The sequence below is a fragment of the Anolis sagrei genome, chromosome 4 (assembly GCF_037176765.1).
Source record: "Anolis sagrei isolate rAnoSag1 chromosome 4, rAnoSag1.mat, whole genome shotgun sequence".
Classification (NCBI taxonomy): Eukaryota; Metazoa; Chordata; class Lepidosauria; order Squamata; family Dactyloidae; genus Anolis; species Anolis sagrei.
Genome location: NC_090024.1, coordinates 179,920,277 through 179,936,416, shown reverse-complemented (window position 1 = coordinate 179,936,416; position 16,140 = coordinate 179,920,277). Strand labels below are relative to the sequence as shown.

Genomic DNA, 16,140 nt, shown 5'->3' with positions numbered 1-16,140 from the left:
GCTTAGAGAAGACAATGATGCTGGGGGGAAAGGAAGAGGGGCAGATCAAGGACAAGATGGATGGATGGATGGTATCCTTGAAGTGACTAGCTTGACTTTGAAGGAACTGGGGGTGGCCACAGCCAACAGGGAGCTCTGGTGTGGGCAGGTCCATGGGGTCATGAAGAATCGGAAGTGACTGAATGAATAAATAAATAACAACAACATCAAGGTCTTGTTTTGGAAATATTGTTTCACATCCCTCATTGTGAATGTGTGTGTAGAATACAGTAATTCTTGCTCCTGTATGGAAGGTAGCATCAAAAGTTATTCTGGATGATTAGTTGTTTGTTTTGCGTTGGTATTTATGGGCCAAGGTTTAGGATACAGTTGGGGATTGAACATCTGCCAGATTTGTCATTATGAATGAGGAGCTCAGGGATGTGTCTATCCACATTACTTGCATACATTTCAGGAAGCAAGTGTGGGCAGCTGTAATCTGATCCACTTCCTTGCCTGCTGAAGTAAGACGATCTAAGAACCCATTCAGTGACAAAGTCTTCATCTTAAATGTACACAATATTATCAGAGTTTAGTGGTGTTATGTCTACTTGTCATTTTGGGGGGATCTCATCGTTGATTTTTCATTACTCCCTCTGCCATTTTGATAAGCATAGAACAAACCCTGCAGAACTTAAGCAGATAAGTTGCATGTTATGTTATAGCTTTCTTTGTATAGGTCTGATCAGGCCCGTAGCCAGGATTTCGTTTCGGGGGGGGGGGGGGGGGGGGGCTAAAAATTTTTTCAGGGGGGGTTTCAGGGGGGGGGGCTGAGTTTCGGGGGGGGCTGAATCTGAGTGAAAGAGGGTCTAGCCTAGCAAACCTTTTGTATCATTACCCCAATACCCCCATGCATATGGGATATATTGAGTATGGTGATCAGATCATGATATGAATAAACATAACAGTTTAAATAATGCACCAATAAGGCCTTTTCGCGAACCACCATGAAAATTTCGGGGGGGGGGGGGGCTGAAGCCCCCCGAGCCCCCCCCCCTGGCTACATGCCTGGGTCTGATTGTTGTTGCTCAAAACAGTATGTCTTTATGGGCACTGATATTCTTTATGCCTAGATTTTGCCAAAATTCTGCCCGCTTGGAATTTTGGCTCCTCTACTTCCAAATGGGAATCATGTTTCATAATTTTTCATGCTTCCCCATACTACATATTTAACATAGAAAAAGATATGCACTTATGTTTGTATGGTGACAGCCAAAGGAAAGACATTTGCACATGTATAAGGTGAATTGGTAAAATATATTATCTCTTGAATAAGAGATATTCTGACTTTTTTGTTCTCCTTGCAAGCAATCACAAACATTTGGTGTTAAAGCAAGACCAGTATCACCTTTCAATACTAATTTATTATAGTTCAAAGTTACTATGATCTAGAATTTCAGGTATATATACAGTGCACATGGTTGAAGGTGCAGTATTAAAATTTGACCTCCCAGTTCCAACCATATATACCATGTGTACGTAGGGAGTGTACATCTTTCGGAAAGACTTGGATGTTCCAATGTTCCTTCAAATAATGGTTCAGCTACTGGTCAAGCCTGCCCAGTCCTCATCTTTTGGTAGCATCTCCAACACTAGATTCCCAGCCCTTGGCCTTATAGTTTACATTGCACTAATCCTGTCCTGCCCTATTAGTCTCAAATCTGCACATGTCCTCTTTTCTTGGCTATTGTTTCTTTGTTTGTTTTAGTGTCAAGAGTGACTTAAGAAACTGCAAGTCGTTTCTGATGTGAGAGAATAGGCCATCCTCAAGGACGTTGCCCAGGGTACACCCGGATGTTTGATGTTTTACCATCCTTGTGGGAGGCTTCTCTCATGTCCCTGCATGGGGAGCCGGAGCTGACAGAGGGAGCTCACCCCATTCTCCCCAGATTCAAACTGCTGACCTGTCAGTCAGAGGTTCTGCCAGCACAAGGGTTTAATTCATTGCGCCACCAGGGGCTTCTGGTTGTTTGTTGCATGGTTATGTTTTATGATGTCTTAGATTTTATTGGTTTTATTTTTTTAATACAGTTGATTGTTATATGTTTTAATTGTGTCACTTTGCAACCTTGTTTATATTGGGCTTGGTCCCCATGTAAGCATTCCTGAGTCCCTTCGGAGAGATGGAGGCGGGATATAAGAATAAAGTGGTTATTGTTGTTTTTGTTCCTGTATTTTCTCAACACTTATAATGAACAGGTGATTAAACTGCCACAGGCCTCTGTTGTTTTACCTGCAATAGTTTTATTACTTTCCCCACCTTGGCTTGCAAATATGCTCTCACAAATCCATGGCTATCCCTTTGGGGATATTTTCTGTGTTGGTTCTAGGAGTTGTTGGTACTTACTGGAGGGAGTATGCTATATTCCCTTATATAAACAATTAGAATCTGAGTGTGCAGAAGCTCTAATTTCCTTGCAACAGACATAGAACCTTGATATATAGATTGTGCTTAACATAGGAATAACTAATACTCATTTATTGTCCAAGAAGACATGTTGTGTTTGGGTAAGGGCTCCGGCTTATCGGTGCTTCAGGAATTATCAGTAAGACTGGATAGTGAGCCTACGGTCTGTGTTTCCCTGTGTTGACAAAAATTCTGCTTTGCTCATTATCCTTCCTTTTGACAGTAACTAGGACCAGATTTCCAAAGTACATGAACAAGGAACAGGGCAATTAGAGAGCAGTCTATCCCCTGTCATTCACTTCCAGTGGTCTGAGGTTTAGATCAGCTGTTTTGTATAAACCCAAAGAGGAGCTTTAAAAAACTGCCACCCAGGAGCCAGATCTATGAATTACTTTATGCTGAGTATTGTGGCACTCTCCCAGCCCTTTATCAAAAGAACTGACACTTTAAACTGGCAGCTTTGGGAAAGCAGCCCTGCTGCAGGCCATTGAACTCCATGGGAGGACTTGCCAGCTGGGAAACTTCAAAAGCCCAGATCTGTAGAGCCGCTTTTTTTCTTCCTTAGGAGGGAAGGAAATAAACTCTTAGAAGTTCAGGGATGGATGCTCTATGTTTGCGGCTGGGCCCCCAAAGGAAATGCCAGGAAATACCCCAAACTGTTCCAGGGTATTGCTGTTCAGAAGTCATTAAAAGGAGGGGGACCCTTTTGTGCTCCAGAAACATATGGGAGGATCCAAGCAGTTTCAAAAAGGGGCTGGAGAGGGAGACTCTAGGCTGACTTCTGTTGTCAGTCTAGAGCCACAACTTTGAGTCTCCCTTCACAACCTTCAGCCTACCATGGTGAAAGTATTTCACCAGCTTCCAAAGGATGGCATTGCAGAGTATCTGTTTTGTTGTTTGAGACAGGCAAAAAACAAAAAAACAAAGAGACTCATAAAATCCTGTTAGAGAGACATACATCACTACCAGATAGGCTTTAAAGCCCTAAACAGCACCGGCCCAGTTTACCTGTCCGAACGAATCTCCCTTTATGAACCACTGCTCTCAGTCTCGCCACCATCACAGGCACTTTTGCCAGGGATGAGAGACAGTGCCTTCTCACTGATGGCCCCCCAGCTATATTAGATCAACTCCCTCCCTCCTGTCCTTCAGAAGGATGGTGAATACCTGGCTGTGGGACCAAGCCTTTGGGGCAGTGCAATGAACAATAATAGAATGGTGTCCTGATATGGTTTTTAAGCAACTGATTTTAAAGTGAATATAAGTGACTTTAATGTTTGTATATATTTATGGTTTTATGTCCCAGCATTGAATGTTTGCCATATATATGTTGTTCTCCACCTGAGTCCCCTGAGAGGCGGAATAGAAATATTTTAAATAAATAAATAAATGTCAACTGATTTGGAGTGGCTGGTTCCCTTCAGCTAATTTAGCTGGTCTGGCTTGTTTGGTTGGCCGTAACAGCAAGGGCTCATCCTCCATGTTTTTTTGTCTGTACCAGAACAGTGGCTGTCAAAAATCAGCTGCCTTTAGTTACAAGTGGAGTATAGGATGGTGGCAGCTGCTGGAAGCAAAAGCGTGAGGGGAAAAATGGTGCAAGGCACCACTCCAGGGCCCGCAAATCAAGAAAAAAGAGAGAGCTTTTTAAAGGAAGCCCAGGGTAGGAGAGCTCCAGGTCAGTTGGTCTTCCTTCTGTGCCCTGGGAAGTGGGAATTCAAGCCTCCTTAAAATGCCTTGGAAAGCTGCGTGTGTGGTGCGGTGAGGAAGAGAGCACCATGCATACCTGTCTCCTCTAAAGTAGAAACAGCTTTAACTAAGTAATAAACCCCGGGCTCTTCTACAGATATAAGTGAAAGGATCGCAGCAAGAGTGGTATCTTACCTCTGATGCTTTTAATCCAGATCTTAATGAAGGATATAAGGACAAACAATGCCTAAAATGATGGGAAGGGGAGCCTGGGAAGTCCCCACCCATAATGGGCTGGATAGAAAACGAATCTTTTGGCTTCCCTGATCAAGGACAGATTTCTGTGCTTCCGAATCCGGGAGGCTCCCAAAAAACAGATCAGGACCCCCACCGAAATCCAGGACATGGAAACAGATTACAGTTTACTTGGATTGTACAAGTCTACTGCCAGGCTTATTTTGGTTTGGCAGAAGACATTACACTGACCTGCTGTAGTCACCAGCATTGAGTGGTTCCTTGAGTTCAGCTAGTGAAGTCCCAGCCAAAGCCAGTTGCAAACAGGGATGGGATAGAAAATAGATCAGCTCACATTTCAGTAAGGCATTGTTCAGTTTGCATTTCAGTGTGCACTCCCCACATCTGAGTATGGTTCCTGAACATGAACACAGTTGTTTACATTCTTTTTTTAATGGAATTCGTTGTGTACTTTTAAAAAATACATAAAATGCAACAACCCAAAAAAGACTGTGGATATTTAAAATACTATTAACAAAAGAACCCCTGCATCTTTGAAAAATATGTACCAAAACAGTTTACTCAATGGAAAATTGTCTTTAAAAACATTAACACTTCAAAAAGTTCACAAAACGTACATAAGAATAGGTAAAACCATTTCTAGAGACTAAAAGTAATTGCAAATTGATGCAGTACCATTAACAAGAATCTGACCTGGTTGTTGCATTTCACATGTGCATATTTGCTAATTCTGAAACATGTTCAAGTGTTCTTTTTTGTGGAATTAGGACCTGTCCCTATATTTCTATGTTGTTTTGGCCTGTGGTACCACATTTCTGCTAAAGATCTACTGCCCAGGAACACATCTACCTCATTAATTGAGGCGTACCTGTATAGTGATCTTGTTTGGTAGTTTTTTAAAAACCTTTTGGTTGAATACACTGCTAGGAGTGTGCTCAACTATTAGTCCTTTATGCGCACATGTTTGGAGCACATGCCATAGACCAAGCTTTTTTTGAGACCAAAAGAATACTTACTATTTCCCAAGTAAGCCCAAGGAACAGGATGGCAGCTCACCCTATGGAAAATTATATTCAAAGAAGAACACACAGAAGAGGAATAATAGAATATTAGTACCATTTACATTAGATCTCATGGCACAATTTTGATTTTCTGCATGAGCTTTCAGAAACCTACTTCACTAGATGTGGTAATGGGCAGAAGCAAGGTGACAGAGTCTGTTTCAGATAAAAGAGAGGGAACATTCTATTTTCACTTGTCTGCAATATGCAAGTGGTACTAAGTACATCATGCAAAAAGGCAGGATAAGTACAAGCTGTGTGGCTCTGCAACATGCATAAAAGGCGTAATCTCTGCTCAAAGCAAAATTAATGGAATGAAATTTTAATAAGGGTTTTCCTATTACCTTCTCATTCTATTCACTGCCCTGAATATATGTTTTTTGGAATAGGTAGAGCTGCATGTCAAGAGATTTTAAAACTCGCACAATCAGCAGTGCCTTTGATATTTACATTGAATCTGTGTATATTTACCCATTCCTTAGCATCAAACTCATTTGTCTAACATGTAGTGTCAAAGAGTACATACATGAATACTCACTATTAGCTCTATAACTTTAGATGACATGCAGATGTGTCAATATGCTGTTTTAGGTATTGATGAAATACGGGTGTAAGTGTCCTGAATCAGATGGATTGCACCATTTTGGCCACTAATTGCATTGTTGCTATTGATTATGGAACACATTTGACATTTGGATCTGTTCCCTAGCTCAGAATGAAGGGACTGCCTTTCATCTTCGTGAGTATTTGTTTAAGATTAGCAAATTGTTTATACCTAAGCATGGATTTCCCTCTAGTTCAGTGGTTCTCAACCTGTGGGTCCCCAGATGTTTTGGCCTTCAATTCCCAGAAATCCTAACAGCTGGTGAACTGGCAGGGATTTCTGGGAGTTGTAACCCAAAACACCTGGGGACCCACAGGTTGAGAACCACTGCTCTAGTTGCATTTCTGATGGTAAGATCATTCATTGGTTGTGGGGCTTTTGTGATTCATTGAAAAGCTTGAGTGGTGACTTACCAAAGGTTGTATGTCCTGTTAATTATACTGAGTGGCTTGATGTAGTAGTCAAACCTGATTAATTGTGGTGGGTTTTGAAATGTGATTAATTGCTGTGTTTGGGTTGTATTTTGGACTTAGGAAAGTTTGTCTTAATTATCAGGTCCATACCAATCTGTGATTGTAGTGTAGGACTTAAAAGTCTATTGCATATTTAATTGTATTGCTAAAAACCGAGCTTTGAAAAATGACTTTCTTTGAACGATTACCAGCTTTCTTGAGTCGGAGTAGCTATTGGTTGTATTTCAGTTTAAGGAACGCTTGTCTCCAATTATCTGATTCCTAACTGTCCATGCTAGAGGAATTTTGGAAAGTACATTTTCCAAAGTCTGACTCAGGGCGGCATCTGTTAGCATGAAACTATGGTTTCACTGAGCAACTCTGTTGTATTGAAAATCAAGCTTTGGACAAATGTTATTGTAAAAATAAAAATACAGTTGAACATTTACAGGTTGAACTTTTGAGGGTTTGATTGTTTGCAGATTTTATTAATATGTTCTGCCTAGGAATCTTTTCCAAGGTGCTGAAAGTTGACCATAGAGTCATGCTGGAGGATCTAGATCAAGGGTCCCTAAACTAAGGCCCACAGACCAGATGTGGCCCTCCAAGACCCTTGACCCCCACCCTAACTTCAGACTGAGGGTCTCCCTATGTCTGAAACGACTTGAAAGCATACAACAACAACAATAATCCTATCTAACTTGACTGTCTCACCAGCCAAAAGCAGACCCACACTTCCTATTGAAATACTGGGAATGTTGGTTAAAATTGTTCTCCATTTTAAATATTGTATTGTTCTTTCATGGGTTTTTTTTTTTTGCACTACAAATAAAACACGTGCAGAGTGTCTAGAAATTGTTTTTGTTTTTTCAAACTCTCATTCGGCCCCCCAACTGTCTGAGGGAATGTGAACTGGCCCTCTGCCTAAAACATTTGAGGACCTCTGATCAAGAATGGGCAAACGTAGGCCCTTCAGGTTTTTTTGGACTTAAACTTCCAAAATTCCCATCTATCTTACTGGCTGTTAGGAATTGTGGAGGTTGAAGTCCAAAACACCTGGAGGGCCTAAGTTTGTCCATGCCTGATCTAGAGATTCCAACAGAGAACATTGATCTAAGAATTCTTAGGGCCTCTGGTCCTATTCTGTGGTCAACCTTCAATGAAAGTTAACCATAAAGTTGCCCTGAAAGACCTAAAGCTTCTTTAAGAGAGATATTCCCTCAGATTTTTTAAAAAGTGTTTATTCACAACTTTTACACTTTTATGGAGGACCCTACTCTCCTGAGCCCTGCAAAAGTGGAGAGCCTACTACTTCCTTTCAAGCAAAAAGTGGATTTGTGAATAAACATAATTCCAGTGAGAATAAACACATTTTGATGTTTGCAGATGATCTTGATTATCAGAAGGAGGATCTTAGAGGAACATACTTGGTGTCTCTGTTTTGTGTCTGCTGCAAGAAGTATGCAGTAGTTTTCCTTCAGAACGTGGTGTTGTTTTTCTCTCTCAACATAAATACATATCTGAACAGATCTATAGTATGAATACACAGTCTTATTTACTGTTTTTTACAATTATCTTGTCTGATCTCTGCTGTTTTAGACCTTGTGGTAAGATTAGTCAGTAGTTTTACGTCAATTCAGTTTGTTGTTGTTTTGGTTTTTTAAAAAACATTTTTTTTTTTGGAATCCTTTTGAAAAATTATTATGAAATGTAATCTTGAATGTAAATTGGTTTGAACAAGAAAAAAGCTACTGTAATAAAGTGGATAAAATATGTTCAGAATAGAAATCAGATTGTTGCCCAGAGCCTCTAACTCTTGGGTTTTCTGGTCCATATAGAATCATAGAGTTGGAAAAGACCTCGTGGGCCATCCAATTCAGCCCCCTGCCAAGAAGCAGGAAAATTGTATTTCAAGTACTCCCGACAGATGGCCATCTAGCATCTGTTTAAAAGCCCCCAAAGAAGGAGCCTCCACCACACTTCGAGGCAGAGAGTTCCACTGCTGAACAGCTCTCACATTCAGGAAGTTCTTCCTCATGTTCAGGTGGAATCTCTTTTCCTCTTGTTTGAAGACATTGTTCCGCATCCTAGTCTCCAGGGCAGCAGAAAACAGGCTTGCTCCTTCCTCCCTATGACTTCCCCTCACAAATTTATACATGGCCCTCATCATGTCTCCTCTCAGCCTTCTCTTTTGCAGGCTAAACGTGGCCAGCTTTTAAAGCCGCTCCTCGTGGAGTTTGTTCTCCAGATCCTTGATCATTTTAGTCACCCTCCTCTGGATGCCGTCCAACTTGTCAGCATCTTCCTTAAATTGGACACAATTTTCCAGGTGTGGTCTGACCAAGGCAGAATAGAGGGGTAGTATGACTTCCCTGGATCTAGAAACTATACCCTTTTTAATGTAGGCCAAAATTCCATTGTTGGCTCATGTTTAACTTGTTGTCCACAAGGAGAAAGCAGAAGAATTGTCCTGATAGACAGAAATAATCTGAGGTGTATATACTGCTGTGGCCTCCTCAGTTCCATCTCTCCAGGATACAGTGTAGCCTCATTATGGGAGATTTCCCCCCACTTAACTGTTTCATTTTAGAAATGCTCTCCAGGGCTCAAAAATGACACAGACGTTTCTGAAATGTTCTTTAGCAGTGAAAGAGATGGGAAACCTTGCTGCGTTTTCCTGCCAAATAGTAATGCATAAATCCTTCCTCATTTTTGCATCTGTTTCACTGTTATAGGCGCCTTGTGGGTATGTGTTGTGTTGAATCCACATTGCACTCTCGAAGAGAAGTCATGCTGGTTGCGACAGCTACGGAAGTGGGGAGACATGGAGGTGTGCCCACTTGAGGATGGGAATTATGGCAATGACCTTCCCAACATCACTAGCGCACTGACACAGAACTCCAGTCACAGGCAAAGTAAGTGGAGTCTAGCATGTTTTCCTCTCTCTTGTGTTACATTTCTCCTGTTGGATGTACAGCAAGCTGGAGCCAAAAGTCTGAACAAGATCCCAGCTGTGTGTGATTGTGAAGCCTGTTCAGATGAGAGATTGCCTCTGTTGTTGCCTCTGCATCATTAGTAGACTCCCCTCTAGAGTTACTTGGATGATGCTTACAACAGGGAGGTAGGCCGCTCTAGCATTTGGATCATCTTACCTTGTTTTGTGATGTGCACGTGGCCTGTTCTGATTAAATGAGTATTATCACTTCTCTGGCATGCATTCTTAATGGATCTTTTAATTCTGGGCGGGTTTTTTCTCTCTTCTCTCACTCATTTCTGGCTATCTGGTTGCAGATTCTTCTTCCCATCTCTTTCCCTCCCTCTTGCGGTTCTTCTCTGTGTATCGTCTGCTATGTTTGCCAAGTTCAGTCATGGAAATGTAGAACTACCCTAATTAGTGCATTTCAAGATTATTATCAGATTCCCCTCCCAAATCAATAAAAAATAAGTAAACAATAAAGTTCAGTTAATTTTCTCTGCATTTTGTTATCTTTTTATCAGTTATTCCTTGAGCAGTGACCAGCCTCATTTGTACAATTAGAACTTTAATTTGTAGGCTTGGTGGTGCAATGGGTTAAACTCTTGTGCTGACTGAAAGGTTGGTGGTTTGAATCTAGGGAGTGGGGTGAGCTCCCTTCTGTCAGCTCCTGCTTCCCATGTGGGGACATGAGGGAAGCCTCCCACAGGATGGTAAAACATCAGGGTGTCCCCTGGACAGCATCCTTGCAGGCGGCCAATTCTCTCACACCAGAAGAGACTTGCAGTTTCTCATGTCGCTCCTGGCATGAAAAAAAGTCTGGTGGCTAAGAATGATGTCACATAATCCAACTGATCTGAAGGGTATCAGTTTAGGGAAGCATGTTCTGTACAAGCATCACTTAATATCCCTTGAATTTCAGTTGATACAGTATTCTCCAGTGTAGTGCTATTCAAAGTGTTGGTTCCCAAACCAGTGGCACTCCATGAGCCATCAGCTTCTAGTTCCTGATAGTTTTTCAGGAAAACAGTTGTAGCCAATGGACACAAATCTGTATCAGTGCCTAGCACATTGTAAAAAAATAATTTTTGATCCACCACATCATATAGGTTGGGAAGCACTGCTTTAGTGGGTTTTTGATGTTTTGATCTAACCATTGAGATGAGAGGAAACTGTGATGTGTGGAGAATTTGAATATTTTGGACATAATTAAATATTCAAAGCCCCCTGCCCCATAATTTGGATTAAAACCCCAAATCTTCTTATCACCCTTCTTCTTTTTTACCTCCTCTTCCATCCCTCAGTTGGATTCTAAGCAAATGCAGATTTGACCAAAATTATATAATTAACTATGTGGTAGGATTGCCGATTCTCTAACATAGTGTTCCCAAGGCTTAGCTCACCAGCAGCCATAGAGTAGGTGGTTCAGAACCACTAAATGTACACATGTTCTTGTGAAGAGGCAGGAAATCTGGCCTCAAGATTTGGCATGATGATGACTGGTTTGTCAGGCTAGAGAACTGTAGAAGAGAATGCACTGTATTTATTTATGAAATTGAGATGCTTAGGTCAAGAGATTGGAAAGTTACTTTTCTGGAATACAACTCAACATTATGCTCCAGCTGTCTTGCCTGGAGATTCCAAGCTCTGCTCTGTATTTACAAAGAAGTACTACTGATGCTTACAGGATAATGTCACTTGCTTCAAAAATGTAGCATGGTGTCCTGACCTCAGTCCCTTTCCTCTCATCCTTCAGCCATTGGCTGGTTTGGTGTGCTAAGTTCAGCTCTGCTTTGCGTGAACACCTTCCTGGCCAGATGAATTATTAAAAGGACAGGGATATAACTCGGTCACTGTGAGTGGATTTCTTAATGTTCTTTTCTTTACAGGCTCTTTGGTAAGGCCGAGACGCACGGTGTTTACTCGTTCCATTGAGGGATGTGACCTGCATTGGCAGGACAGCCACCTCCAGCGGATAATCAGCAGCGATTTTTACATCTCTCCTTCTTACCAAAGGGAGGGAGAGGGACTTCTTTTCAACTCGCAAGGACAGCCATTGTGGCTGGGTAAGCTGTTCCTCTTCTCATTGGTGACCATTATGGCCATGTTCAGTGAACATTACATTACGAGTTGGACTGTACAGAAGCAAAGAATATTGCATTTGCTTCTTTTTGGTGACCATTATGGCCTTGTTCAGTGAACATTATATTAAGAGCTGGACCATGTTGAAGCAAAAATACTGCATCATTTAAGAAACAGCTTCAAAAGATAAATTTGGAATCCTTCTATGATGGAATAAGAATAACAATTACCCGTGTGGTAACTGTTTAGGGACAGATGTTTCCACCTTCCGTTCACCTTTCAGAATCTGAGAATTCAAGGCATCTTACTCATTTCCTGTACAGACAGTATGTTGCTTCGAAGACTTTTTCTTTAGTCCTTTTCTTTGGGGTGTATTGTTTTGAACTGTTCCCTATATTAAGAATGAGCCTTGTGTTGTGTTATAAATTAAAGCAATAATGTCTTGGAAAAGAGACCACATGCTCCAGTAACAGACAGGGTCTCAAATTACCTGAAATTTAATAGGAAATATACAGAACTCAACTTGTGTGGTCCTAGCAGAGCAATTGCAACAGTGGCAGAAAGAATAGCATGTGCCTTTTATATATTGTCAACAGGGCTCCCTAAACCTCACCAGAGGTGGAGAAACTTTACCACTTAGCAAATTTTAGGATACTCACACTTAATTAGTCAGCATGGTGTCATTGGACTAGGACACTACAGACTAGGGTTTTGATCTCCAATCTGCCACAGAAACCCACAGGGTGGCCTTGGGTAAGTCATAGTCTCAGCCTCAGAGGAAGGCAATGGCAAACCCTTTCTGAACAAATCTTGCAAGGAAAACCATCTATTAGGTTGATCTTAGGGCCACCATAAGTCAGAAATGACATGAAGGGACACATCACCAAATATCTACCTTTAGCCATGGTGGTCAAGGATTCTAACAGCTGAGGTCGGGATCATTTGGAAACCATAGGTTTCTCGGTCCTGACTTAAATAGTCCCAACAAGGATAAATCTTGTCACATTAAAAGAGCTAAGTCAGAAGATTTCACCTTGCTTCCTGTCTCTGTGACAGTTGGATTTTGAAAAAAAATGTCTTGTAATGGAAAGAAAGATTGGTGTTAAAGCTTCAGTGGGGACCCCTTTTCCCCATGATGACTTTTCCAGGAGTGAATTTCCCTTCCGAGGGGTAGATTTCTCTCTTATTGGTTACTATGAGTCATATGTAAGTTGGATGTTTGTAACTTGGGGACTACTTGTACTCCTTACGTGTCTGCTTTGACAAGCAACAAAAAGTTTTATATCCAGGCTTAATATTCTGTAGCTTCATTATCAAGATTAGCTCATTGCTGTGTTCTTCAGGAGGTGAAAGTGCAGGGGTTTGGTAGTTTGCTCCCAGAGTTGATCCAACTGCAAATGCAACCCTTGACCTGGCAATATTTTAAAGGGGGTCCAATAAAGGAGTGTGAGATCTCATAGGACATGTGACGACACACCGTTCAAATACTACAACCCAACATCCTTGGCAAAACACATTGGAATCCTGAGTAGCATGTACAGCAGTACTGTTTGGGGCTTGTGAAAAACTGGGCCATCTCTGCATCCTGAATCTTAACCTACAGTTGTTTACAGCCTCTCCTAGACTTGCCAAAAGAATTAATGCTGCACATTGTCATTCTGAAATGTTGCTGTCTTCTCTTCCTGCTCTCTTTTCTTGGAGCTCCTCCTGGAGGAAACTGACAGCAGCATGGAATTGCTTTTGATTTGCCAGCAACATTTGCATGATGTATTGAGAGAGTGGGAGAAAGAAATGTTTCTTCCCGAGATGAACAAACCCTAAAGACCCTTTTTTGAAATGTTTGTGCCTCGAGCCTTCTCCTCAGGAACTCATCAGCGGCCTTTAATAGAACTTGGCAAATCAGTTGGGGATTTGGAGGAGGACAAGCAGCGTTGCTGCCTTTTAAAGGCCTTTGGATACCTTGTGGAAAATATTTCCTTTGGAGACGGTCACGCTGGCATGGCTCTCTGACTCCTGCCTTAGCCATGCCAGGGACATTTGCAAAGGAGCTGCTTTCTATTCAGCCTGTGTCATCTGTTCCTCCTGATGACTTTCCCCTCAGAGTCATAATCCTGTCTGCAGTGAATGTGGCTTCAGGTAGAGAACAACCAGCAGGAACAGCTGAATTTCTACACCACACAATTGTGTTACAGAGAGGCAAGCTGTTTTCTAGTAATACAATTTTGGGGAATGGCCCAAAACACACACTTGATGCAAAAGCACTTCCACAGAGGCATTGAGGAAACCAAACATGAGCCTATAAAATCTTCCAGTTATCACTCTTGCCTTGGCAAGGGGATTTAAATACTAGAGCAGAGTGTTAAGTGTGGTCCTTCATTTGAGTGCCCAGATGGAGCTGAATCCCGTGGGCCATCTCAACCAAATTCATGCAGCAGATGTACAAAACAAAGGCAAACATTTTCTTTCCTGTGGAAAATGGGCATGTAAGGAGGAGACAACGCTAACACCTTTGTCCTTTACCTTTCTACCTTTACTCAGTTCTCTCTCAGAAGGGGTCCTTTAGGTAAAGAGCACTGGTCCATCTTGCCCAGTATGCTCAGCTGTGGCTTTTCAGCATCTCAGACCAGATCTTTTTTAGCCCTGTCTGGAGATTGCTTATTTTCCCCAGGGCTGTCCGGTCCCAGTACTAATCAGGCCACTATATTTAATTTCTGAAATTAGACAAGACTGAGTGTGTTGAGGGTGATAAATATACAGACCTTTCCTATGAGAGTGATAAAATGCAGACCTTTCCTATGCATGTATTCTCTTGTCTAAGGTGAAAAAGTCAAGGGGACTTTTCACACATTTCAATCTGCCATCAGAAAATGGCATTTTAAATTGTTTGAACCCAGACTAACCAGTCAAACAATTTTGAGAGGAACCTTTTCAAGACACAGATGAGTTTCACTTGCTAATTTATATGGAATTTGGCTGGATTTGGTCCAAAAATATAAAAGATACGAGTGGATTTTGCATTGTTTCTGCAGGAACTATAAAGAGTTGATAGATTGAGATGTCAGCTACATGATCTGACTACAGTGATGCAGGCCACCTGAACCTTTGCTTCTTCAGAATGTAGGTGGGATGTTGTGTTCATGAGTGATCCCTTGTGTAAAACACACAGAGAGACAGACACAAGCGTTGACAGTGGAAAGGTATCCTAAGGAATTCAGCAAGGCTGTACAAAGCAGAAAATCCAGAAATAGCAGCTGAACCCAAAGCTCCAGATACTAACTGAATTGATTCTCACAGCAATATTCTTTCATCTGCATTTAGGATTAATCACATGCTATATTTGCATTATGCCACAGAACATGTCCCTACAGCCTGTGCTCGCGTTGATGCTCTTCGTTCTCATGGATACCCCAAGGAAGCACTCCGTTTGACTGTGGCTATCATCAACACCCTGAGGTTGCAACAGCAAAGACAGCTGGAAATCTACAAGCATCAGAAGAAAGGTATAGATTTAGCCTCTTGCTGTCACTTGGACCTCATGGATAGTTCCCATCCTGTGTGGAGCATACCCGTGCCTGTAGTAGCTACAGATCTTTTCCAAAGAATCAAAAATATAGGCCTCCTGTTTCAACTTTGCCCATTTGTATATATGGAAATAGCCTTTCTGCAGTTGGATTAAATTCACCATTAGGTGTTGCAGGAATGTTTGTTTTTCCTGGTGAAGTAAAACTAGGGTGGGGCTTACAGTACCCTGTAATCTGAGACTGAAAGAGGGCTCCTCGACTTGTTTAATGGTAAGCTAACCTTGTTGTGATAGAGGAACAAAGTAGAGATGTGCCATACAGAAAGAGGCTTCAGTACTTGAAATATGTAATGAAGTATAGTTGTTTTCTGCTTGTTTTGTGTAACATTGAATCTTTGGAGTTGAAGCAAAAGAAGATACACCTTAATGCAGAAAGGCAGGATAAACTACAAAATAATTAGTGATTTTGAGGACTTTTCCTGTTCTATTTGCTACCTTCAGAACTGTTGCAGAGAGGAGCAACCACCATCACCAATCTGGAAAGCTGGGTAGGGCATCCTCTCAATCCCATTGGCTGCTTGTTTTTCACCCTAACAGAAGCATGTCGAGTAGAGGATGAAAACTGCCTTGAAATTTCTGGTAGGTAAACCCCATATTCCCAGTTCTGAATCCAAAGCAGAGTATGTGTTCCTTCTCCTTGGATATATTTTGGAGCCATACACGGGGTTCTGCCATTGCTGTCATTAACAAAATGCCTATTTTTAAAAGTATTGTATAGATTTCTAGAGATAAGATTGAGCCAAGATGAACTAGTAAACATGATGCAAAAGAAAGAGGAAATGGAAAGAACAGGGAAGCAATTATTCAAGCCGTGACTCGTTCTCTGGCCAATGAATGGAATCAGGCTAGATTCACTCTTGCCATGATGGTCTTCTTTGGAGCTGGAGTGTGCAGCCTCTCGTCTCTTGGTTGTAGCTTGAGGCCAGAGTAGTTTGCCCTTCAGATATAGCTGGAATTTGTCAGATACCTTGCTGTGCACTGTGGGGTCAGTACAGGTCAG

The 16,140-nt window shown here is 41.6% G+C and overlaps 1 protein-coding gene across 2 annotated transcripts in view; it reads left to right on the top strand.

Annotated features, from left to right (window-relative positions):
- ZSWIM5 (zinc finger SWIM-type containing 5) overlaps window positions 1–16,140 on the top strand; it is a 149,692-nt gene that overhangs the window by 120,526 nt on the left and 13,026 nt on the right. For both annotated transcript variants that reach the window (XM_067467907.1, XM_060773403.2), the window contains exons 5-8: window positions 9,240–9,419; window positions 11,368–11,544; window positions 14,914–15,060; window positions 15,582–15,719. In XM_067467907.1, coding sequence (XP_067324008.1) covers window positions 9,240–9,419; window positions 11,368–11,544; window positions 14,914–15,060; window positions 15,582–15,719 — 642 coding nt within the window. The remainder of the gene's footprint in view (window positions 1–9,239; window positions 9,420–11,367; window positions 11,545–14,913; window positions 15,061–15,581; window positions 15,720–16,140) is intronic.